This window comes from Dendrobates tinctorius, unplaced genomic scaffold (assembly GCF_039654945.1).
Source record: "Dendrobates tinctorius isolate UK_male_01 unplaced genomic scaffold, ASM3965494v1 ptg000074l, whole genome shotgun sequence".
Taxonomy (NCBI): domain Eukaryota; kingdom Metazoa; phylum Chordata; class Amphibia; order Anura; family Dendrobatidae; genus Dendrobates; species Dendrobates tinctorius.
The window spans coordinates 1535001-1561475 of record NW_027361742.1 but is presented as its reverse complement, the minus strand read 5'-3'; the positions used below and the strand labels follow the sequence as shown (position 1 = coordinate 1561475).

The window sequence follows — 26475 nt, the reverse complement described above, 5'->3', positions numbered from 1 at the left end:
TAGCAGCAGCAGCACCAGAACACAGGACCCTCTTTATATACGCAATGATATGTATATACACACATACAGTGCCTGCAGGCCTTGCACTGATGTTTATACAGCGACGTACACTCCCCTGCCTGCCTAACACTGGAACCTATATACTCCAGAATTAGTCCTTAGAAGGACTGTTGGTTTAGCTGGATTTGAGTTGTTTAGGATGGTAGACCCCACACTCACTAATAAATCCCCAATTATGACCCTATCAAGGCAGCAGCTTTCTCTATACTACCTCAATCCGGAGCTGAATGTGGCGAGCAGGGCGGTGTCCGGTCTCTTATACCCCTGATGATGCTGTGCGGCCAGCCAATTACTGCATGACCACAATAAAGATAGCTGCGGCATTTCATTGCCTGGCAGACATTCCCTGCATCATGATTGGTTCTATAAAGTCTGCCAAAAAAACTGGGTGGAGACCTGAGTTCCCGCCAAGTAATCCCAGAAATGCTCGGTGCTCGCCGAGTACACCGAGTACAGTGATACTCGTGTGAGTAATGTGTAGTGGCAAACACGTTCGCTCATCACTAGTGCTCAGAACTGGATAAAAGCAGGAAGGGTGTTCCCCCACGTGTATCGCTGCTACCAGTGAGCCTTCATTAAGGGCTGCATCTGCCCCTGATGAAGCCTCAGAGTGGTATTTTTTTCAAACAGACACATTTAGATTGGTTATGCTGGTACTGTATTAATATTTGTATATTTATCTATAGTAAGCTCATGCATATCTTCTTGGAAACAGGATTTTCTTTGGGTATTCTACTCAGTCTTGAAAAACATTTCAGAAGTGCTGTATACTAAAACTGTACACTGAGATAGGCATTTATTTATTTACTTGCTGCCATGTGTATCTATAGAATGCATTTGCTTCATATTGCACTTTACATTTATCTTATGCACTGTAAGGGTGTGTGCAGACGCTGCGGAATCCGCTGCGGATTAATCCGAACGGATTTTGCAAAAACCGCAGATAAACCGCAGGTCAAAAGACCTGCGGATTATCTGCGGTTTTGCCTGCGGTTTGGTCCTGCAGATTCACCATCTCCACAATGTCAATGTGTCAATTCTTTCTGCGGTTTCAAAACCGCAGCAAATCCATGCGGATTTTTCCGCAACGTCTACACAGCGTTTTTTTTTTACCATTCATATGAATGGTACTGTACACCGCAGCTAAAACTGCTGCGGGTCCGCAGCGGCCAAAACCGCTGCGGAAACGCAGCGGAATCCGCAGCGTGTGCACGTAGCCTAATGGTTATACTCTTGTATATTTCATCTCGTATATGAGCCTCAACTAATCTGTACATAATTATCTTTTTCTGTAGAATTATTACGCAAATCATGTCATATATTATATATACTGTATATATTGTTTGAGGTTCCAGGGTATTCCAGGTTGGGTGGGCCTAAGTCCTCTACTAACTAGGTCAGTTTTATTGACCCATGGCCATTTTTTGTGCCTTTTTAAATGTTTTTAACTTACCATATTTCTGGCTTGTCTTATTATTGTTAATTGTAATAAACCATTTCAAGGTGATCACCATTGTATATATCTTTTCTTGCTCTGTTTATGCACCTTTGATATGTATAGGTTGATCTTTTTTCTTTATATATGGGAGGTGCCCTCCAAAGCCTCCAAATTATATGTGGCCCAAAAAGCTGTCAGTTGGAAATGCAACTCATCCCTCAAAAACAAATAAAAACATGCCCTTGTCTTGTTCATTTTTTGCAGGATGAGTAATCCCCTCAGATGAATTTTATAACTATTCTTTTGTGTTTTTGCAATTTTAACCATGGAAGAACAAGAGAAAACCTAATTGATGAGATGAAAGCTGAGCTTCGAGTGTTCAACAAGGCTAGTTTTACTTTTAGAAAGTTTTGATAAATGTGTTCCTCTCTGTTCTGCCATACAGGTTTGGTGCACGAGTTAATGTAGATAATACATTAAGACTGATAACGTATAGGCCAATAATTAGTAGATTTTCCCCGTTTCTTTGCCAGAAAAATGCTTGCGACCATCACTTCCAAGTGGAATTTTGCACAATGCAAAGGAGACATATAAATCTTTTGACACCATTCAATACAGCTGTCTTGAAGGCTTCACAACCACAAGTGGACATAAAATGGAAACCATAAATTGTACATCTGGACTATGGTTACCTCCCCCGGGATGTCACCAGGAAACTGGTATGAATTTATATTTTCCTCTGTAACTTTACATCAATCTGTGCATGTAAAGGCGATCCAGGTCTATAAATGTTACAGCCCATGTACACATGTACTACCATAAATGGGATTCTGCCCTGTGAAACCAGGAAAGCCTTTCTCAGATTATCCTGATCTACCAGGATGGAATTAAAATCCTTTTAGACATCTGTGTATAACAGTCCGAATACCGGCCGCAATCATCCGAATTTGGCCTAACACGGCTGTAATTCACTTCTGTGACAAAGGCTGACTTTAGACAAAATGTGGCCTGGGCAAAGTTAAAATTGGGACCTCAAATGCTAACATGTTAAATCATTTAGGGTTCATTTACACAAGCAGATGTCACAGTTAAATGAGCACTATCGACTATATTCAAGGTATCTGCTGCTTGTTTCCTGGCCTTTTTACAGTCTGATAAAACATGATAGGAACAGGACGATCACTAATAGGTTATTCTATCCCAATACAGTATCATGCTGTCAGCAGCACATCTGCTATTTACACCGGGCAATGTACTGCCGGCAACAATGATTTTGGTTCCATCATAAATTATCCAATTACCCAATGAACCAGCGTGTTTCTAATAACTGTGTGATGTGATTGCTAACATGTTTACACTTGTGAACGTTAGTCAGCAGTGCCAGTCATTTTAAATGCCACACACACTGTATGGTATAGACAATCTACATGTTACACACACAAACTGCATGTTACACACACATAACCTGCATGTTAATGTGGCGCCCCTGAGGGTCCAGTCGCCTCAGAGGTACTGCACCACATGTGAGTGGGGAAAGATAGAGAAGAGGCGGAGCTTGATGAGTGGTGTGAGAGGTGACAACCAATGAGTGACAGTTAGTAGGAGGAGTTAGTGCTGAGGTGAGAAGATTGTTCTAGAAAGATTCAGTGAGTCTGCAGTTGGTGGTGGAACAGCGGAGGGGCAGGACTGACTTAGGAAGATCAAGGGTCTGAGAGGTGTGAGGAATATCTGAAGGAAGCTCCTAGACAGAGAGAAGGGGTCCTTGGGGCACGGGAAGTGCGGAAGCCACCCGTGGGGCCCGTATCCAGTACTGGAGGGACCAGGTCGCAGTGGGGGAGCCGGTCCCTGAGACTAGTGGAGAACTAAATTGCTCAGTTAGCAAGCCGGAGGCTGAGGTGACTTCAAGTACCTCAGCCACATCCACAACTATTCCTTGAAAAGGTAACCATAGAGGATCCTGGGGCCTGACCAACTTCGCCCGACAAGGTCCACGGCTGCTGGCTTACGGACACTAATTGTGAAGGCGAAAACTAAAAGAAGCGACAATCAGCGCAATGAGACGGCCAGAGGAAAGGCAAACATAAAAGGGAGTCCTGGAAAGGTGTTTCCTGATCTACCTGGGAGTTGGCTGGACCCCTCACCCGAAGGACATAGCACCAAGCGGGCACCTGTGCGCACAAGTCAACTGTGATTAAAACTCTGAAACTGCACCCAGCTGTGTCCCTCGTGTTATTTGCGTCTCGCCTGCCCTATACCGCACGTACCACCACAGTCACCGTCTCGACCGATAACATCTTTACTGCCCCGGGACAAAAGCTGTGCCTGTGGAGAGCTATAGCAACTCTGCTGCATCATCATCATTCCCGGAGGATCTGCTTTGCAGCGCTGGTCACCTCTGACTGGAAACCACAGGTGGCGTCTTGACAAAAATCCCCTTACAAATTACCCCTTCACCATTATCATCTTTCATCTTTTCCATCAACATCATCTTTTATTCAACTTTTCTGGACGCCCAGGTCTATGGACCTGGTCACTGCCACCATGACATCCCGTTTAAAGAACCTGACCGGCCCGGTACCGAGTAGCCCACTGCCCTGTGGGGCGCTCCATTACACACATAACCTGTATGTTGCACCCGAACTCAGGGACGGCGTTAGGAGCAGGCACACTAGGCATTTGCCTAGGGCCCCTACTACCATAGGGGTCGCCAGCCAATGGCCTGCCGCTAATAGCGGCACATTACGTGGCCATTTTGGGGCCCGTGAGTGAGAGGAGGCTCCACCCCTGCATTCAACTGTATTGGTGTCATTAATGCCAATATAGTTGAAAGCAATGACGGAGTGGAGAGCATCAAGTGACACTCCCTCTCTCATCATCCTCCCTCTGTATCAGACGCAGCAGGCACAATGGAGCTGCTGAGGTGAGGAGACGTGCTGCAGCGGTAAACGAGGAGAGAATTGTATTTATTTATTTTTAAAATCAGTGAGTATGTGATGGCCATAATACTGGAGGACTACAGGGGCTGCATTATACTCCTAAGGGGGGGCTGCAAGATACTCTATGGTACTGAATTATACTCCTATGGGGCTGCATTATAATCTATGGGGCTGATTTATACTCTATGGGGTTGCATAATACTCCTATGGGGCTGCATTATACTTCTGTGTTGGCTACATTATGCACCTGTGGAGGCTACATTATACTCTCATGGGGGTCTGCGTTATACTCTATGGCAGGGTTCCCCAACTCCAGTCCTCAAGTCCCACCAACAGATCATGTTTTCAGGATTTCCTAAGTATTGCTCAGGTGATAATTGCATCACCTGTGCAATACAAAGGAAATCCTGAAAACATGATCTGTTGGTGGGCCTTGAGGACTGGAGTTGGGGAACCCTGCTCTATGGGACTGAATTATACTCCTATGGAATTGCAATATACTCCTATGGGGGTCTGAATTACACTCATATGGGGGGGCTAAATACAAATATCCACATACACAACATTATAGCTACATAATGCTGGAAAATATTCAATGCCACAACAAATATTATATGGACATAACGGTTTCAGTACGTCATCATATAGTGGAAAAAATTGGACACTAGAGTCATCAATTACAAACATACATTTTTATTAAACACTGAAAATTTATTTAACATATATAAACTAACCATATTAAAAAGGGGGAAACCACAAGCCACAAGGTGGTGCAAAAATACTGAAAACCTCCACACACGAAGCTTACAGAGTCATTGTTAAGTTGTAAGTGAAAATAGGGCAGTGAAAAAAATACTTATGGTGGGGATATGCATACAAATAAAGGAGTAGGTACCTACTGTATAGTTAGATATTAACCAAGGACCCTACATGTCCAAACATTACTTGTCACTCTGATAAATCCACACCTAATGCAAAACAAAAAGACCCATTCCACTTCAGCAGCAGTATACAAATGTATTACAGATTAAGCAATATCTGTAGTGTAGGATACAGCACACACCATAAAACCCAACACACATCTCAGCAGTTTGCCTTCATCAGGGGTGATATCACACTGTCAAACATGACTATTTAACCCAACCAGACACCAATCAAAGAGCTCGACCTGTCCTCTGCCTTCGACACAGTGGACCACTGCCTACTGCTACAGATTCTTTTTTCCCTTGGCAGCAAAGACCTTGCCCTGTCCTGGATTGCCTCATACCTTTCTGACTGCACATTCAGCGTTTCCCACTCACACACTACCTCCTCATCCCGCCCTCTCTCTGTTGGAGTCTCCCAAGGCTCTGTTCTGGGGCCCCTACTTTTTTCCATCTATACCCTTGGCCTAGGACAACTCATAAAGTCCCATGGCTTCCAGTACTACCTGTATGTGGACAACAATCAGATCTACCTCTCTGGCCCAGATGTCACCTCTCTGCTGTCCAGAATCCCGGAGTGTCTATCAGCAATATCGTCCTTTTTCGCCTCTCGCTTCCTACAACTCAATGTAGACAAAACTGAACTCTTTATCTATCCTCCATCTCACGTATCTTCCCTACCCGATCTATCTATTATGGTAAATGGCATCACGCTCTCTCCCGCACCTTAAATCCGCTGCCTCGGAGTAACTCTCGCCCTGTCCTTCAAACCACACGTCCAAACTCTTGCCACCTCCTGTCGCCTTCAACTCAAAAATTTTTCCAGAATCCGTGCCTTCCTTAGCCCTCAATCTACTAAAACTCTTGTACATGCCCTCATTATCTCCCGCCTTGACTAGTGCAACACTCTCCTCTGTGGCCTCCCTGCTAACTCTCTTGCACCATTCTAGTCTGTCCTCAACTCTGCTGCCAAACTAATCGACCTCTCTCCTCGCTACTCCCCTGTCTCTCCCCTCTGCAAATCCCTCCACTGGCTCCCAATTCCCCAACAAATCCAGTTCAAACTACTAACACTTACCACAACCTGTCCCCTCCCTATATCTCTGAACTAATCTCCCAATATCTTCCCTCACGTAATCTTCGATCCTCCCAAGACCTCCTACTCTCCCCCACACTTATTCGTTCCTCACACAACCACCTCCAAGATTTCTCCCGAATATCACCCATCCTCTGGAATTCCATGCCTCAACACGTCCGATTATCCACCACCCTCGGATTCTTCAAATGGAACCTGAAAACCCATATTTTCAGGAAAGCTTACAGCCTGCAATAACCCTTCTGCAGCCTCACCACCGCGCGAGCTGCCGCCTCATCACCACGAGAGCTGCTGCACCCCCGACCTTCTGTCTCTTCCCCACTATCCCGTAGAATGTAAGTCCGCTAGGACAGGGTCCTCGCCCCTCTGCACCAGTCTGTCATTGTAAATTTGTTTACTGTTAACGATAGCTATAACTTTGTATGTAACACCCCTTCTCATGTACAGCACCATGGAATTACTGGCGCTATAGAAATAAATAATAATGATAATAATAAATAATATACTATATTGAGAACTATGAGGTGCATTGTACTGTATTGAGTACTATGGGGGTGTGCATTATACTATGTGGAGGACGTTGAGGTGTATTATACTAAACAAGCAAAATGCTGCCTATTCATCAAGTGATTGGATTGTTTATACCGGACCAGAAATCATTGTTCTCGGGAGCAGATCGCCAGGTGTAAGCTGCAGATGTGCTGGAGATAACATGATCCTGTGTGGGGACTGATTCTTCTATTAGTGATTGCTCTGTTGCCAGCATTGTTGCTCAGCCGGTGTAAAGAGCCGAATGACTTCAATATTGTCGCTCGGTTAGCAGCCTGAACTCAGTGCACGTAACTATAACCGACACGTGCCTGTGTGATGGTGCATGTATTGTAAGGGATTCAAAAGGATTGCAATGAATAAGAAAATGCTCACACAAGAATTGAATAAACTAAATTGGATTTAGGCTGGTTTCACACTTGCGTTTTTTTTCGCGGTATTTTAGCGCTAAAAAACGCATGCGATTATTTTTCCTATACTTTGCATGGGATGCGCTTATGTGCGCATACACACGCGTTTGTATGCGTTTTTGCGCGCATGCGTTTTTTTGCGGTATGCGCTCGGGCGCACAAGATGCATCCTGTTGCATTTTTTGGGCGTCCGACTTGCCTCAAAAAAACGCATGAGCGCGCAATGCGTTTTTTTACAGCAAGACACCCATTATAAGTCTATGGGTGCGCATTGGCATGCTTATGTATGCGTTTTTTTGCACATGCGTTTTTTTTTGTTAACCATGGAATTTAGGGGTTTGGGTTAGAGTTAGGGTTAGTTAAGGGGTTTAGGGTTAGGGTCAGGGTTAGGGTTAGGGACAGGGTTTGGGTTAGGGTCAGGGTTAGGGTTAGTTAGGGTTTAGGGTTTGGGTTAGGGTTAGTATGGTTTGGTTAAGGGTTAGGGTCAGGGTTAGGGTTAGGGTTAGGGTCAGGGTTAGGGTTAGGGTCAGGGTTTGGGTTAGGGTCAGGGTTAGGGTTAGTTAGGGTTTAGGGTTTGGGTTAGGGTTAGTATGGTTTGGTTAAGGGTTAGGGTCAGGGTTAGGGTTAGGGTCAGGGTTTGGGTTAGGGTCAGGGTTAGGGTTAGTTAGGGTTTAGGGTTTGGGTTAGGGTTAGTATGGTTTGGTTAAGGGTTAGGGTCAGGGTTAGGGTTAGGGTCAGGGTTAGGGTTAGGGTCAGGGTTAGGTTTAGGGTTAGGGTTAGGGTTAGGGTTAGGGTCAGGGTTAGGGTTAGGGTCAGGGTTAGGGTCAGGGTTAGGTTTAGGGTTAGGGTTAGGGTCAGGGTTAGGGTTAGGGTCAGGGTTAGGGTTAGGGTTAGGGTCAGGGTTAGGGTCAGGGATAGGGTTAGGGTTAGGGTCAGGGTTAGGGTTAGGGTCAGGGTTAGGGTTAGGTTAGTAAAGTCATGGTTTGGGTTAGTGTGAGGGGCCACCTAATGTTTGGAAAAAACGCAAACGCGGTAAAAACGCACTAAAAACGCATACAAACGCATAAAAACGCTGCGTTTTTTTCATGCATGCTCATAAAAATGCTTGAAAGAACGCAGCAGTTGTATGCGTTTGTATGCGTTTTTTCAATGCTTTTTTTGCGGGAAAAACGCGCTGCAAAAAAAAGCAAGTGTGAAATTAGCCTTACTTAATAAATTATAAGATTAAATAACAAACAGTATAAACAATAAATAACAAGCATTACATACATTACATTATTAAGGTAGAAAGTCCATCCATCTGTGTCTCTGTAGGTCACATCTCCAATCTCTGTGTCTATCGTATGTCTCTGTATGCTCTTTTTATATCCTAAAGCACCCAATGTATCTCAGTAAAAAAGTTTGAACTTCATTGGGATGCCAGGGAGAAACCTCCCCAAACCAGTCAGTTATCAACAACAAATCACTGGTCATTTACTAACAACAAATACATTTACTAACAAAAAATCACTGGTCAGTTTCTAACAACAAATGACCCTTACCAATAACAAATCACTGGTCAGTTACATTCCTTTGTTAGGTGGGTCATCTATTTGGACATTTAAAGTTCAATGAACTTCTGCGAACTCCATGGAAGTAATGATATATATATATGTATAACTGATTGATCAATATAATTAGTATTATAATTAATTGGAGTGTTGAAACCATTAAAAATAACTCTTACTACAGTGCAATATGTGAGCATTTGGGGCCCCACTTTAAACTTTTGCCCAGGGCCCCACTTTGTCTAAGACCTACTCTACCAGAACTGCATGTTACATACACACACAAACCGTATGTAATACGCAAGCTGCATGTTGCACACAAACTATATGTTATACTCAAACTGCATGTTACACACACATAAACTACAAGTGCTTCTCACAAAAGGCTGAAGGCTGCTATCAAAGCAACCTGGGCTTCCATAACACCTCAGCAGTGCCACAGGCTGATCACCTCCATGCTACGCCGCATTGATGCAATAATTGATGCAAAAGGAGCTCCGACCAGGTATTGAGTGCATTTACTGAACATACATTTCAGTAGGTTAACATTTCTGATTGTAAAATCATTTTTCAAGCTGGTGTTATAAAGTATTCTAATTTACTGAGATAATGACTTTTGGGTTTTCATTGGCTGTAAGCCATAATCATCAACATTAACAGAAATAAACACATGAAATAGATCACTCTGTTTGTAATGACTCTATATACAGTAATATATGATTTTCACTTTTTGTATTGAAGAACTGAAATAAATTAACTTTTTGATTGTGAGAAGCACCTGTATATGACACACACCAGCAGCATGTTACACATACATAAACTGTATGTTACACACAAACTGCATGTTACACACACATGTACTGTATATTACACTCTGCATGTTGAAGACATACACAAACTGCATATTATAAACCCAGTGGCCTCGATTCATTAAGACTGGCATCTTGTACACCAGTCTTAATGATGGGCGTGGATCAAAAAGGTACACAGAATTCATTAAGAGGAGCACACCACTTAAAGGGAATCTGTCACCCTTTTTTTGAATATCAGCTGCCGGCATTGACATCAGGTCAACAGGGCAGAGCAGTGCACCTGCGCCGGAACCACTACAGGAAGTGAAGAAGAGAACGGCATCGTATGTAGATGGGAAGAGCCAGACCGGACCGTAACACCCATCGGACCGGACCGCCCGCTCCGGTGAGTATAATCTAATGTGTTTTTCTTATCTTTCAGGTTACATTGGGGGCTTATCTACAGCATTACAGAATGCTGTAGATAAGCCCCTGATGTCAATGCCGGCAGCTGATAGTAAAAAAAAAGAGTGACAGATTCCCTTTAAAGGGAATCTGTCACTTGGTTTTGGCGGGCGATGAAAATGAGGTCGGTCCGGTCCGATGGGCGGTGTTCCCGATGTGTGCCGCCTCCCCATCCTTGGCCGCCGTCCGCAGTTTTTTGAGGAATAGGAGTAGGTGTCTGCCATTTGTTGCACGTGCGCTAAGCATTCTTGGCTAGCGCATGCGCAATATGCTTTGCCCAACTGCGGGCAAAGCTGAAAAGCCTGACTGCGCATGCGCTGATTAACTAAGCCCCGGAACACAGCAAAATACTTCCGGGGCTTAGTTAACCGACGCATGCGCAGTCAGGCTTTTCAGCTTTGCCCGCAGTTGGGCAAAGCATACTGCGCGTGCGCTAGCCAAGAATGCTTAGCGCACGTGCAACAAATGGAGGACACCTACTCCTGTTCCTCAAAAAACTGCGGCCGGCGGCCAAGGATGGGGAGGCGGGACACATCCGGAACACAGCCCATCGGACCGGACCGACCTTGTTTTCATCGCCCGCCAAAACCAGGTGACAGATTCCCTTTAACGAATTTGGCGCATCTTGTCAATGATGTGTGCCTCCGCATGCTTCACCAGAAATGTTACTCCAGTCAGTGGTGAGAAATGCTGCCAGTTTCATTTGAGATAAATTGAGTAACAAATTGTGGGGTCCATTTTCTCATAACCCCTTCTGAAAATGAAAAAAAAAACTAAAGCAATAATAATAATGGACAAAAATTTCATTTTTCACTTTTTCATTCCAATTTGCATTCGTTTCTGTGATGCACCTAGAGGATTAACACATTTCCGGAGAGCAGCTTTGAATATTTTGTGGAGTGCAAATTCTAAAATGGAATCACTTTTGAGGGGATCCCCAAAGTATGTTCAAAACTGTATAGATCCGTAAATATATTGGATTTGTAAATTTCTTTAAAAAAGTGAAAGAATATAAACCCTCTAACATCCTAACAAATAAAAGCATGTTTTAAAAATGATGCTGACAGAAATTAGGCATATGGGAAATGTTCTTTATTAACTAGTTTGTGTGGTGTGGCTATCTGTTTAAGGTTATAAGCATTGAAAGTTTGAATATTGCACATCTTTCAACATTTTTGTCATATTTCAGTTTCATTAAAATAAACGTAAAACATATCTAGCTAACTATACCACTAACATAAAATACAACGAACCATGAAAAAAACAGTCTCAGAATCACTTGGATAGGATTAAACATTCCATAGTTATTACCATGTAAAGTGACACTGTTCAGCTTTGAAAAATGGGGCTTGGTCACAAATGCCGATATTGGCTAAGTCCTTCAGAAGCTAAAGGGCACCTTCATGTTGCAAATGTAGTCCTGTCTGTAGACAGCATGGTATGAAGCAGGAGGAGCTCAGCAGATTGATATATTGTTTTGTTGGAATACATTCAATTTAACTTGTATTTTGTACATTTAACCCTGCGTCTGCTAAGGAGGTATCTTACAATTTTTGGAAGATGGCTAGTCAGTAGCCACAAGCATATGAGATACGTCTTGGCAACTAATTTCCTGGATTGCACTATCGCCGCTGTATTTATCATCCAGTCAGAGAAATCATGTGTTAAAATGAGAGCTGCAGGTACGTGGCAGCTCAAACTACTGACTTTCACTTTAATCCATGATATTGTCGACTGGGTCTCTACTACAGCATTGCCTCTGGTCTCATTTTAAGGGCGGTTCACTTTAAAAAATGTACATGATCTAATACAGTTTTCTAGCTTTATAATAGGAATGAATCCTTAATCAGATGCTCCATGTGAGATCTGTTTTTTTTTACACGCCCATAGATTTGAATAGGTGAGTTTTATCTGAGACTCGGAAGAAAGCAGTGCATGCTGCAAATTTTTTCACAGTCAGACCAATGAAAAAAATGTTCATCTGAATAGCACTATTGTCTGTGTTATCAAAAATGGGATACCACACATTTGATTTATAGCTTCGTGTACACCTGACTTTAGCCAGTTTGAAGGAGGAAAGAATCATAGAATCGTAGAGTTGGAAGGGACCTCCTGGGCCATCTGGTCCAACACCCTGCTCAAAGCAGGATTCGCTAAATCATCCCAGTCAGATGTCTGTCCAGCCTCTGATTGAAGACTTCCATTGAAGGAGAACTCACCACTTCTCGTGGCAGCTTGTTCCACTCATTGATCACTCTAACTGTCAAAAAGTTTTTTCTAATATCTAATCTGTGTCTCCTCCCATTCAGTTTCATCGCAATGCTTCTAGTCTTTCCTTGTGCAAATGAGAATAAAGTTGATCCTTCTACAATGTGACAGCCCTTTAGATATTTGTAGACAGCTATTAAGTCTCCTCTCAGTCTTCTCTTTTGCAAACTAAACAGTCCCAAATCCTGCAACCTTTCCTCATAAGACAGGGTTTGCAGACCGGTCACCATTTTGGTTGTTCTTTTCTGAACTTGCTCCAGTTTGTTGATGTCTTTTTTAAAATGTGGTGCCCAAAACTGGACACAATATTCCAGATGAGGTCTGACCAAAGAGGAGTAGAGGGAAATAATGACTTCACGTGATCTAGACTGTATGCTTCTGTTAATACATCCTAGAATTGCATTTGCCTTTTTTGCTGCTGCATCACACTGTTGACTCATATTCAGTCTGTGATCTATTAGTATACCCAAGTCTTTTTCACATGTGCTGTTGCTTAGGCCTATTCCTCCCATTCTGTATATGCTTTTTTCATTTTTATTGCCCAGATGTAGTACTTTGCATTTTTCCCTGTTAAAAACCATTCTGTTAGTTGCTGCCCACTGCTCCAGTTTATTTATATCTTTTTGAATCCTTTCTCTCTAGTGTTGAGCATTCCGATACCGCAAGTATCGGGTATCGGCCGATACTTGCTGTATCGGAATTCCGATACCGACTTCCGATATTTTTTCAATATCGGAATTCGGCATCGGAATCGGAAGTTCAGTTGATTGACAGCCTGACGTCATCATGATGCGCGGTGTGTGCGCATCATGATGCGCCGTCATTTCGGGCCTTCCGGGGGTCTCTGCTGGCCTGCCGGGGGGCTGTGCCGGCCTGCCGGGGGGCTGTGTGGACTGCCCGGGGTCTGTACCGGCCTGCCGGGGGGCTGTGCCGGCCTGCCGGTGGTCTGTGCACCCTGTGGGGGTCTGTACCGGCCTGCCGGGGGGCTGTGCCGGCCTGCCGGTGGTCTGTGCACCCTGTGGGGGTCTGTACCGGCCTGCCGGGGGGCTGTGCCGGCCTGCTGGGGGGCTGTGCTGATGTCCGGGGGTCTGTGCAAGCATCGTCCGATGGGACTACAAGTCCCATCTGGCGATGCCTGCTACCATGACAGTGATTGACACATTAGCCAATGATGGGACAGTAGTAGTCCCATCATCCGGCTAATGTGTTAAATGTTAAAAAAAAAAAAAAATACTACATACATACTACATGCATGCTACATACATACTACATGCTACATACATACTACATATATACTACATACATGCTACATACATGCTGCATGCTACATACATACTACATGCATGCTACATGCATGCTACATGCATGCTACATACATACTACATGCATGCTACATACATACTACATGCTACATACATACCACATACATACTACATACATACTACATACTACATATATACTACATGCATGCTACATACATACTACATGCTACATACATACCACATACATACTACATGCATGCTACATACATAGTACATGCTACATACATACCACATACATACTACATGCATGCTACATACATACTACATGCTACATACTACATATATACTACATGCATGCTACATACATACTACATGCTACATACTACATATATACTACATGCATGCTACATACATACTACATGCTACATACTACATATATACTACATGCATGCTACATACATACTACATGCTACATACATACTACATATATACTACATGCATGCTACATACATACTACATACATACTACATATATACTACATGCATGCTACATACATACTACATACATACTACATGCTACATACATACCACATATATACTACATACATACAATACATTCATACAATACATACATAGACATACAGTACATATAACATAGAGTAACATACTTACCAATACTTGTCACATTGTTCCCCGAAGCCATTGTCTTTTCCGGAATAAATATTAACATAACAAACCACAAAAATACTCACCCACGATCCGAAGCAGTCCACGAGTGTGTCCCACGACGATCTTGGGTAGAGAACTGCAGCATCAGATGATGCTGCCGTTCTCTACGGGCTGCAGGAATCCAATGACGGAAGGTAGGTATCCTTCCGCACTGTATTCCTCCGCCACTTAAAAAAAAAAAAGTCCCTAGTCTCACTTTATGCCATTGCTGTGTGGGAATTTCCCACACAGCAATGGCATAAAGTGAGACTAGGGACTTTTTTTTTTTTAAGTGGCGGAGGAATACAGTGCGGAAGGATACCTACCTTCCGTCATTGGATTCCTGCAGCCCGTAGAGAACGGCAGCATCAGCTGATGCTGCAGTTCTCTACCCAAGATCGTCGTGGGACACACTCGTGGACTGCTTCGGATCGTGGGTGAGTATTTTTGTGGTTTGTTATGTTAATATTTATTCCGGAAAAGACAATGGCTTCGGGGAACAATGTGACAAGTATTGGTAAGTATGTTACTCTATGTTATATGTACTGTATGTCTATGTATGTATTGTATGAATGTATTGTATGTATGTAGTATATATGTGGTATGTATGTAGCATGTAGTATGTATGTAGTATGTATGTAGCATGCATGTAGTATATATGTAGTATGTATGTAGTATGTATGTAGCATGCATGTAGTATATATGTAGTATGTATGTAGCATGTAGTATGTATGTAGCATGCATGTAGTATATATGTAGTATGTAGCATGTAGTATGTATGTAGCATGCATGTAGTATATATGTAGCATGTAGTATGTATGTAAGCATGCATGTAGTATGTATGTGGTATGTATGTAGCATGTACTATGTATGTAGCATGCATGTAGTATGTATGTGGTATGTATGTAGCATGTACTATGTATGTAGCATGCATGTAGTATGTATGTGGTATGTATGTAGCATGTACTATGTATGTAGCATGCATGTAGTATATATGTGTTATGTATGTAGCATGTAGCATGCATGTAGTATGTATGTAGTATGTATGTAGTATATATGTGGTATGTATGTAGCATGTAGTATGTATGTAGCATGCAGTATGTATGTAGCATGCATGTAGTATATATGTAGTATGTATGTAGCATGCATGTAGTATGTATGTAGTATATATGTAGTATGTATGTTGCATGTAGTATTTATGTAGTATGAATGTAGCATGTATGTAGTATGTAGTATGAATGTAGCATGTATGTAGTATGTAGTATGAATGTAGCATGTATGTAGTATGCATGTTGTATGTATGTAGCATGTAATTTTTTTTTTTTTTTTTCTTTACATTCAACACATTAGCCGGATGATGGGACTACTACTGTCCCATCATTGGCTAATGTGTCAATCACTGTCATGGTAGCAGGCATCGCCCGATGGGACTTGTAGTCCCATCGGACGATGCCTGCACAGCCCCCCGGAGCCTGCACAGCCCCCCGGCAGGCCGGCACAGCCCCCCGGCAGGCCGGCACAGCCCCCCGGAGCCTGCACAGCCCCCCGGCAGGCCGGCACAGCCCCCCCGGCAGGCCGGCACAGACCACCGGAGCCTGCACAGACCCCCTGGCAGGCCGGCACAGCCCCCCGAAAGGCCCGTACAGACCCCAGAGAGGCTGTACAAGGGCAGGAAAGGGTTTTTCTTATTCCGATACCGGAAGTCCCATAGACTTGAATGGGACTTCCGGTATCGGAATCGGCGATACCGATACTTTTTTTAAAGATCGGCCGATACCATCCGATACGATACTTTGAAGTATCGGACAGTATCGCTCAACTCTATTTCTCTCCTCTAGTATTAGCTATCCCTCCTAGCTTTGTGTCATCAGCAATTTTAATCAGTTTACCCTCAATTCCTTCATCTAAATCGTTGATAAAGATGTTGAACAATACAGGGCCCAGGACAGAGCCCTGTGGTACCCCACTTGAGACATTCTTCCAACTGGATGTGCAGCCATTTACGACCACTCTTTGGGTCCGATCACTAAGCCAGTTATGAATCCACCTTACAGTTGCCTTGTCCATTCCATACTTAGTTATTTTTTCAATAAGGATTGTATGAGATACTTTGTCAAATGCTTTGTTGAAGTCAAGATATACTATATCTACAGCATTTCCTTGATCCACCCAATCAGTGATTCCATCATAGAAGGAAATTAAGTTAGTCTGACATGACTTATTAATTACAAACCCATGCTGACTCTGTTTAATCACTTGATTCTTATCCAGGTACTGACATACATGTTGCTTAATAATTTGTTCAAAGATCTTTCCTGGTATAGAAGTCAGACTCATCGGCCTATAGTTGCCTGGGTCCACCTTCTTCCCCTTTTTGAAGATAGGAACAACATTTGCTCTTCTCCAGTCTTCTGGGACTTCTGTTCTCCAAGAATTTTCAAAGATTATGGAGAGGGGTTCAAAAATTTCTTCTGCTATCTCCTTCAGTACTCTGGGGTGTAATTCATCTGGACCTGGAGACTTGAATTCATTTAGGTTAGCTAAGTGTTTCCTCACTATCTTTCTGTTTATAGATATCCTGGATTCTTCTATTCCCTTAATAGGACAGTGAAGAACAGTTGATGTTACATTTTCTTTCTGAGAGAAAACAGATGCAAAATAGGAATTTAAAAGTTCGGCCTTCTCAACATCCTGTCTTACCATTTCATAATTTTCATCCTGTAAAAATCCTATAGCATCTTTGACTTTTCTTTTACTTTTGACATATCCCCAAAATCCTTTATTATTGCTTTTGACATCTCTTGCAAGCCTCAATTCATGGTCATCTTTAGATAATCTGATTTGTGCCCTGCAGGTTCTGCAGACAGCATTATATTCTTCTTTAGATATGCATCCCTCTTTCCATTTTATAAACATTTTTTTCTTCCTTTTTAGCATGTGCTTAAGTTCTGTGTTCATCCATCCTGGTTTCCTTAAATGCTTCCTATTCTTCCCTCTTTTTGGAATTGTTAACAATTGTGCCTTGAGAATTTCATTTTTCAAGATTTCCCATGCTTCCTGGACATTTTTGTCTTTAAGGATATCCAGCCATTGGATCCCTCCAATTCTCTTTCTGAATCCCTTAAAATCTGCCTTTCTGAAATCGAACCTTGACGTCTGAGTCTTCACAGGTCTTCCTCCTCTAGTTATCCAAAATTCTAAAATAGCATGGTCGCTACCTCCTAGGGTCCCAGCCACTTTTACCTCCTCAACCATCTCCTCCCTGTTTATAAGGATTAGATCCAAGGTAGCAGTTCCCCTTGTTTTCTCCCCTACCTTTTGGAAGATAAAGTTGTCAGCAAGAGAGGATAAGAATTTCCTTGACCTGTTAGTTTTGCCTGAGAGAGATTCCCAACAAATGTCTGGATAGTTGAAATCTCCCATGACAACTATGTCATATTTTTTGGAGAACTTGGCCATTTGATGCATAAAGAGTTCATCCATGTCTTCAGCTTGCACAGGCGGCCTGTAGTAAATGCCTACAATGGTGTCCTTTCCATTGTTCTGTCCTTGTATTCTTACCCAAACAGTTTCCACAGAACTCCCAGTCTCTGAAGCTTCAATCTCTGTGCAGATATACGCATTTCTAACATACAATGCGACACCTTCTCCTCGTTTATCAAGTCTGTTTCTTGCAAATAAGTTGTATCCTTCTAGCCTTGTATTCCAATCATGTGTATCGTCCCACCAAGTTTCAGTGATTCCAATGACATCATATTTCTTTTCCTGTGTTAGTAGCTCCAATTCTCCTTGTTTGTTGCCCATGCTTTGTGCATTAGTATAGAAACATTTTAGTTTGTGTTTGGTTTCTCTTTCTCCAATATTTTTATTAATTAGATTCTTTTGTCTTTGTTCTTCCTTTCCACTTCTAATAGCAGAGTTCTCAATAGCATTTGTCAGGTGTATGGCTTTTTCTGGCCTTTTGCTTCCCTTCCCATGTTGTTCTAGTTTAAAGCTCTCCTTACAAGTGTAGCAAGGCGACTTCCAAATACATGTTTTCCAGTCTTCGTAAGGTGCACCCCATCTCTAGCAAGTAGTCCATCGTAAAGGTAATTCACTCCGTGATCCAGAAATCCAGAAAGGAGGAACTATGGGAAATTCGAAAGTCCTACAATACCGGAGAGAAATTATGTGGACCTACGTCTGTCAATAGGACTGCCAATAGGAATTTCAGGGCCCCATACTGGCAAAATTTCAGGCCCCCTTGAGACTCTGCCCAGACTTCACTCCACCTCCATGTCCACCGCTCACACCTTCCACAGTCCCACCACCCACTCTTGGAAAAATTCCACTTCTGCACCAAGTCTTTACCAATAACCCATTAACAGTTCTATTCAACACAATATCACATACATAGCCATCAGCTTTTGTTTTGGCCAAAATATTTTTTAAGCCGCCACCACGACAAGGTAGACTCATTTGGCCAAGCTCTAATCTAGCCTATTAATCATTTGTTAAAATATCCAAAATCCCTTGCATCCATGTACTACTTGTATTGAATAAAGGAAGGATTGTGTTACTGCTTCACGGAGTGCCACCTATTTTTTTCTCTTTGACATGGACTTCGTTTCAGGTGTTACACCCGGGATTTTGCAAGCCGTACAATGCATATCCACCACGTAAACTTGAAAAGGTATAAGTTGTTTGGTGCTGGTTTTCCTTATTTCCCTCTCAATTGTAATTTTGGACCACTCTTGTTTTGAAAGCTGTTCAAAGTTTCTCATATTTGAAGGGTGCCATTTCCCAGTGGCAATTTTAAGATCTTTTCACAGGTGTTCAATGGGATTTACATTCAGACTCATTGCTTGCCACTTCAGAACTCTCCAGTACTTTGTTTCCTTACATTTTGGGTGCTTCTTGAAGTATTTTTGGGGTCATTGTCCTGCTGTAAGACCCATTACCTAGGACACAATCTCAGCTTTCTGACACTGAGCACTATATTGCAACCCAAAATCCTTTGGTAATCTTCAGATTTCGTGATGCCTTGCACACAGTCAAGACATCCAGTACCAGAGGCAGCAAAACAACCCCAAAACATCTTTGAACCTCCCCCATATTTGACTGTAGGTTCTGTGTTATTTTCTGTGTAAGACTCATTCCATTTCGGTAAACAGTAGAATGATGTGCTTTACCAAACAGCTCTACCTTTGTTTCATCTGTCCACAGGATACTTTTCCAGAAGGATTTTGGCTTACTCACATATGTTTTGGCAATCTGCAGTCTAGCTTTTTATGTCTCTGTATCAGCTGTGGGGTCCTCATGGGTCTCCTGCCATACCATTTCATTCTAATGTTGATATTGATGCACCCTGAGCCTGCAGGACAGCTTTAATTTCTATGTAACTTGACTGTGGCTTCTTATCCACCATTCGGACTATCCTGCATTGCAACCTTTCATTAATTTTTCTGTGCTATCCACATCCAGGGATAATAGCTACAGTGACATGGATTGTAAACTTTTTGATTATGTTTTGTACCATGGTGCTTATGTTGCGCACCATGGACAAGGGAACATCAAGGTCTCTGAAGATGGACTTGTAACTTTGAGATTGTGGATATTTTTCAACAATTTTAGTTCTCAAGTCCTCAGACAGTTTTCTTCTCCTCTTTCTGTTCCCATGCTTAGTGTGGCACATTCCCAGACACAGAAGGCAAAGACTAAGTCAATTTCTCCTCTTTTTATCTGGTTTCAGGTGTGACTTTCATAATGGCCACATCTGTTACTTGTCCTAGGTGAATTTGAACAAGCATCACATGCTTGAAACAAAGTTGTTTATCCACAATTTCTACCATGACTATATATTAAAAAAAACTGTATTCTATTATAAAAAGAGAGCTAAAATCTAAATTAACTATAAAAAATTAGTATATCATGTCTGCAACAAACAATGCTATGAAATGAACATATTACTTATTCAATCTTGTGAACACCATAAACAAAACAATATCAGAACTGTTGTTTTTTACGTCACATTGTGACGCAAAAAATGGAATTACAAGTGATCAATAAATCACGTACACTCCATCTTGATACAGGAAAAATACATTCCTGTACTGCATTAGCCACTAGATAGAAAAATATTAAAGTTTTAGAGTCCTCAGTGGTTGATCCTTTTTAATGGCTACCTGAAAAGATGGTAACAAATAGCATTGACGACTTGTCTCGTCAAATTTTGTGTTATATTATGCCCAATAAAGAGACCAGAGTAGTTTTGAAAGCTGCTATTTATTACCATCTTTTCAGTTAGCAATTAAAATGTATCAACCAGTGAGGACTCTCACATTTTAATATTTTTTATACACTCCAAAACGACCCATTGGCCAGTCTTTTTGGATCATTTGCCTATTTTTTAACAGTGGTAAATAAAGGAATTTTTTTTATTTTTAATTTTGGATGTGATACTGACATTTATCTTCTATTGGAATTTTCCTTGTGTTTCCAACAAGAAACTCCCGTCCTTTTACCCTCCATGATGTAAAGTTTGCTGTTTTCGAACTTGGTGGCAGAGCTGAGATAACTTTCACTTATTCTATCTGTAAACACATACATGCCAGACTTGGGAGAAGTTCAGTCCACTGGTGTAACTACCGGGGTAGCAGCCAAAGCAGTTGCTTTGGGGCCCGGCCCATATAGGGGCCCGGGTCCCTGGCTCCGATCGGCGCTACCCGGTAGTGCAATTTAATTAAGTACATTACTGCGGGTGCTGTGGGTGGCCAACGCTGTCTTGGGGGCCCGCCGGCCCGGTGCGTGTAGTGTAGGGGATCCGGGGCCCTGGCGGAAAAAAATGTACACTATGATTTCGCAGCCTACGCTGCATTTCTGTGCCTGCTGTGCGGAGCGAAGCATATATTGGGCCCGCCTCCCTGCCTGCAGCCAGTCACAGAGTGTATTGCTTCAGACTAGTTCAGTCCCGCCCCTTGCCTGAGCCCTCGCTTTCTATTAGCTCTCTGCAGAACTACCTGCCGCATTGACCTCTGGGAAATGTAGTTCCTGGAGGATTGTGTCTTTGAGAGGGTGCGTCTTTGAGGGGGCCCCGTTTAAAAGTTTGCTATGGGGCCCAATCAGTTCTAGTTACGCCCCTGGTTCAGTCCTACATTACAGGGTAGATTTTCTTAATATCTCTTGTAGAAATGAAACATTTTGAGCTATATCTGGGTAATATTGTAACAAATATCATTTTAAATTTTTTCACAGGCCAATGGTAAAGAAATCTAGGAAACACTTATGGTGTAAAAATGTTCACTACACCCCTCAATAAATTCCTTGGGCAGCAGGCTCCTTCCTCTTTGAGTCATGTACTGCACACATATTGTAGTCTGACCACATATAGGGTATTCACATTCACGGCAGGAAATGGCTTACTTGCGGGGTGTTTTTTACACTATTACTCATTGTGAAGAGCAAAAAAATTGGAGCTGAAACGATATTTTAATGAAAATGATTGAATGTTTCTTTTTTTTCACTTTGCGTTAGTTTATGTGAATCAAGTGAAGGGTTAATAAACACTAAATGCTATTTTGAATACTATGAGAGGTGCGCTTTTTAAAAGAAGGTAATTTGGGTAGGGCTTCAAATGTACATTCCTGTCAAAGGTTCATAAAAACTGTATTGACCCCGGAAAAAAATAAGATTTCTAAGTTTCTACAAAATTTGAAACTGGCTGCTAAATATAATAAAGTTGCTAACATAAAGTAGTCATATGGTAAATGTTAATTGTTAACTACCGTATTTTTGTGTAAGTGGTATAATTACCTGTTTTAAAGGTAGACAAATTAACTTTTGAAAAGTCAAAATTTTCATACATTTGTTGTAAATTTAAGTTTAAAAAAAAATAAATTTCCTAACATTTCAGTATAAATTTACTATTAACCCCTTCACCTCAAAGTCTGTTTTCACCTTCCTTACCAGGCCAAATGTTACAATTCTGACCAGTGTCACATTATGTGGTAATAACTTTGCAAAGCTTCAACGTATCCCAGTGATTGTGTTATGTTTTTTGCAATACATTGTACTTTATGCTAGAGGTAAACTTAGGTCATTATTTTTGGCGTTTTTTGTGTGAAAATATCCGAAATTTGGGGAAAATTTTGCAGTGTTCAAACTTTCAAATTTTATGCCCTTAAAGAGAGAATTATTTTACACAAAACAGTTAATAAATAACATTTCCCACATGTCTACTTTACTTCATCATTTTGTAAACATAGGTTCTTTTGTTAGGAAGTGACAAATGTTAAAAGTTTATCAGCAATATCTAATTTTTCCGTCAAAACCATTTTTTTTTTTTCAAACATCCCGTTCGAACTGACTTTGAGGGGCCTATGTGACTGAAAATACCCAAAAAGTGACACCATTTTAAAAACTTCACCCCTCAAAGTGCTCAAAAACACATTCAAGAACTTTATTAACCCTTTAGTTGCTTCACAGGAATAAAGCAATATGGAAGGAAAAAATGAAAATATTGCATTGTCCCACAAAATTGTTGCTTTAGCCCAAAATTTTTCAACTTTCACATGAGTTACACAAGAAAATGGATCCCAAAATTTGCTGCACAATTTCTCCTGAGTATGTTGATACTTTATATGTGGTGGAAAACTGCTGTTTGGGCACAGGGCAGGGCTCAGAAGAGGAGTGCCATTTGACTTTTGAAAAACTGCAAATGCCATGTTAAGTTTGAAGAGCCCCTGATGTGCCTAAACAGTGGAAACCCCTCACAAGTGATCCCATTTTGGAAACTAGACCCCTAAAGAAATTTGTCTAGTGAATTAAGCATATGGGGCCAGGAAAAAAATATATCACTTCAAAGTGAACATTTTTCCCCCATAAATTACACAGTCAATCAGGAGATGTACAGTACTCCTACAATTCAACACAAAAGAACATGGAGTAAACTGAACTCCCCAAATATGCATAAAAGCAAATATTTATTGATATTAAATTAAAAACATATTAAAATAGAGAGGTCTAAATAAGTGACACAAGTCATGAAAGACAGGAAGGAACCCAGAAAAATCAAGTGATGATGATAACACTTGAAGTTTTTTGTACTTCATTTTTGCGATTTTTTTTTTTTTTTAAATATTTTTACAATTTTATTTTTACTTGTTTTACCTTGTCCCAGGATGACATATCAACTTTCCATTGACTGATCATTGATGTAATACTCTGCAAAGCTTTAGCATTGCAGGGGATTAGCTCAGTGCATCGCACGCAGGGAGGAGGCAAGCCACCTCCTGCTCTGAGCAGGAACTTACAGGCTACCGTACATGGGTGACCCCCACGGTCATCATTCGGCCCCAAGGTCACCATGGAGACCATCGGCACAACGCGATTACCATCGCGCTGTGCCGATTGGAGCGGAGAGGGAGCTCCCTGCTCATCGATGTCGCCATCACTATTGATAGCAACATCAGAGAGGTTAAACTACCATGATCGATGCTAGCACTCATCGTGGGTGCTTGCAATCATCAGCTGACGCCCGCTGATGATTGCGTGATCTTTGTGAGTGAGCTGATCGATCGTTCTGCCGTATGAGATTTGCGGGTATGCACCTCCCATGGCGACATACATGTACAGCGGATGTCCTGAATGGAGTTAATGTAAAGTACTATGTGGCATAAAAACAACAGTCTTGAAACCACAGGGACATGTAAGGTATGCCAAAGTTTTTGTTACGTAAAGTAACACATGACAGATTTCAATTTTACAGAGTTAAAATGAATCTGTCACCAGGTTTTTGCTACCCCATCTGAGAGCAGAATGATGTAGGGGCAGAAACCCTGATTCCAGTGAAGTATCTTACTGAGCTGCTTCCCTCAGTTTTGATCAATCAAAATCACTGTTTTATGTGATGCAGATCCGATTGCTGAGCTCTTTATAACCCTGCCTACACCAGAAAGTAATACAGCGCTTGAATCAGGATCTCTGCCCCTACATTATGCTTCTCCTATTTTAGGTGGCACAGACCTGGGAACAGATTCCTTTAAAACCAGATTTTTGTTCTTTCAAGTTCTGATGATTCTATAAAGATATATAAAACGTAGACTTTGGCCTAAGTGGTATGTATGGCCTCTGCACATGTTGCACTTTTATTTAAAGGAACATGGTAGAAAAAATGAAATTGACGCACTCACCCAGCACAAAATTTCAAAAGACTTTATTTCAAAGAGATAATAGTTATGTCTTGGTAGTGGATAGCGTATTTCAATATACCGATAACAGTCTCTTCTTTCTGGTCAGGAGCCTGAAGTATCTTGCAGTAAGACATTCACTAACACACTGTAACTTTTATTTAATTGAAATAAAGTCTTTTCCACAATTATGCAACGGTTGAGTACCACAAATTTAATTTCTTCCACAATAGTACTGAGCTTTCTCCTATATTTTTGCTGCGCATCACTTCAGTGGACGGTGCAACATGAAAAGTGACAATATTTCATCTTTCTATTGGACTTTTATTTTAAGAAGGTGTGGTGGAATTTTCCATTTGGGTCACACTTTTAGCCATTAATATCAGTTTTCTGTTATACAATTGCGCTTTGACGCATAATTGCAGGAAGAACACGTGTCAGGTGTCTACTTTTAGAAAATATATAAGTATAAAGGCTTAATAGCAATTTTCTTATCATGTAATTTAGATCTTCTTTGTATTTGTTAACAGTGTGAGAATTGTCATGGCTATCAGAGGCACAAAATGTAAAAAAAAACCTCACTCCAAACCACCTCCGGCAGCAAAAGGGTTAAATTCCTGCTCTCTATGTTTAAGAGTCCAGTGGGTGGTCCTACCTCATGACTGCCAGCTACAGTAGCTCTATATTCACACTGCTACTTGAAAGGCTTTCAGTCAAGAAGCCGAAGTGCTCACTGGACTCCTAAGAATAGAGAGATCGGGGTGTAAATAAATGAAATATGAGATCGTGCAGACCACCATATTTTCAGTCCAACTGCGAGCCGACAAAACATCGGACAAACCAGAACCAATTTTATTCTATGGGGCTGTGCACATGTCTGATTTTTTCCTTGGATAGAGTCTTACTAGGGAAAAAATCGCTGCATGATCAATTTGCAACCGATATCCGGATCACACTTGTTCTTACAAGTTAAAGAGTTGGTGGGAAAAAAAAAGCGGACTGCACTCTGATGGCAACCGAGTGCGGTCCAAGTTTCATGGACTGACAGAATGGAGAAAAAGGTTTTTTTACCATCGTCTCCTTGTCCAAGAATATCGGATCACACTGTGATCAAGCTATGATAAAACTGTGATCAGAGTGTGATTAGGATATCCGGCCAGATACTTTCGGATGAAAAAAAATAAGGTGTTGTGACTCTAGCCTGATAGTAAGAGAAGAGGCAGATGACCATATAACTCAAACGAGGAACGCAGCGTAATTTCCGGACTGGCTGTCAGCTCTTCCCACCCGGGCGTGACAGCTGCAGTCTGAGCATTGCGTTACGATGCTCGTCCGAGTTATCCAGCCGTCTGTCTCGGCCCTTATACTGAACTAGCTATGGAACCTGTTCTACGCCCAGGTAGCGAGTATTTTTATTGGTACATTTTTGTGCTTTGTTAAAGCGAATCTCTCTCTCTTATCACCGCCGGTGAAGAAGCTGCCACACCTGACGTCCTGCAGATAATGACGCCGTAGTGCAGCATGCGCCGACTCCTGTGCAACACTGTGCAGGCGCCGGAGGCTTCAGGCAGAAGGACACATCTCCGGTTATATTATAGATCTTTTCTCACAAGACTGTAAATCAATCTGCTCAGCCCATCCTACGCTATAACATGCCGCCTGACTATCACAAATCATATTCAACTAGACAGGCTTTTACGGTAGGTATTGATATTAGGCCTCCGCAAAGTCAATGGATGGTCTTCAATAGAATCACCAACTGCTGGAGAAGTCCTCATATATCTTTCAATGTGCATTATGTACAGAAAAAAATGCACCTGCTTTTTCATTGCTTTCATTGTTATGTATTAGACAGTT

General features: G+C 41.8%; 1 protein-coding gene across 1 annotated transcript in view; it reads left to right on the top strand.

Annotated features, from left to right (window-relative positions):
- Positions 1–26475, top strand: part of LOC141096336 (coagulation factor XIII B chain-like) — a 103368-nt gene that overhangs the window by 23060 nt on the left and 53833 nt on the right. Inside the window, exons 3-4 of the mRNA XM_073582869.1 lie at positions 2032–2217; positions 26470–26475. The exon at positions 26470–26475 is cut by the window's right edge and continues 171 nt beyond it. Of these exons, the coding sequence (XP_073438970.1) occupies positions 2032–2217; positions 26470–26475 (192 nt within the window). The remainder of the gene's footprint in view (positions 1–2031; positions 2218–26469) is intronic.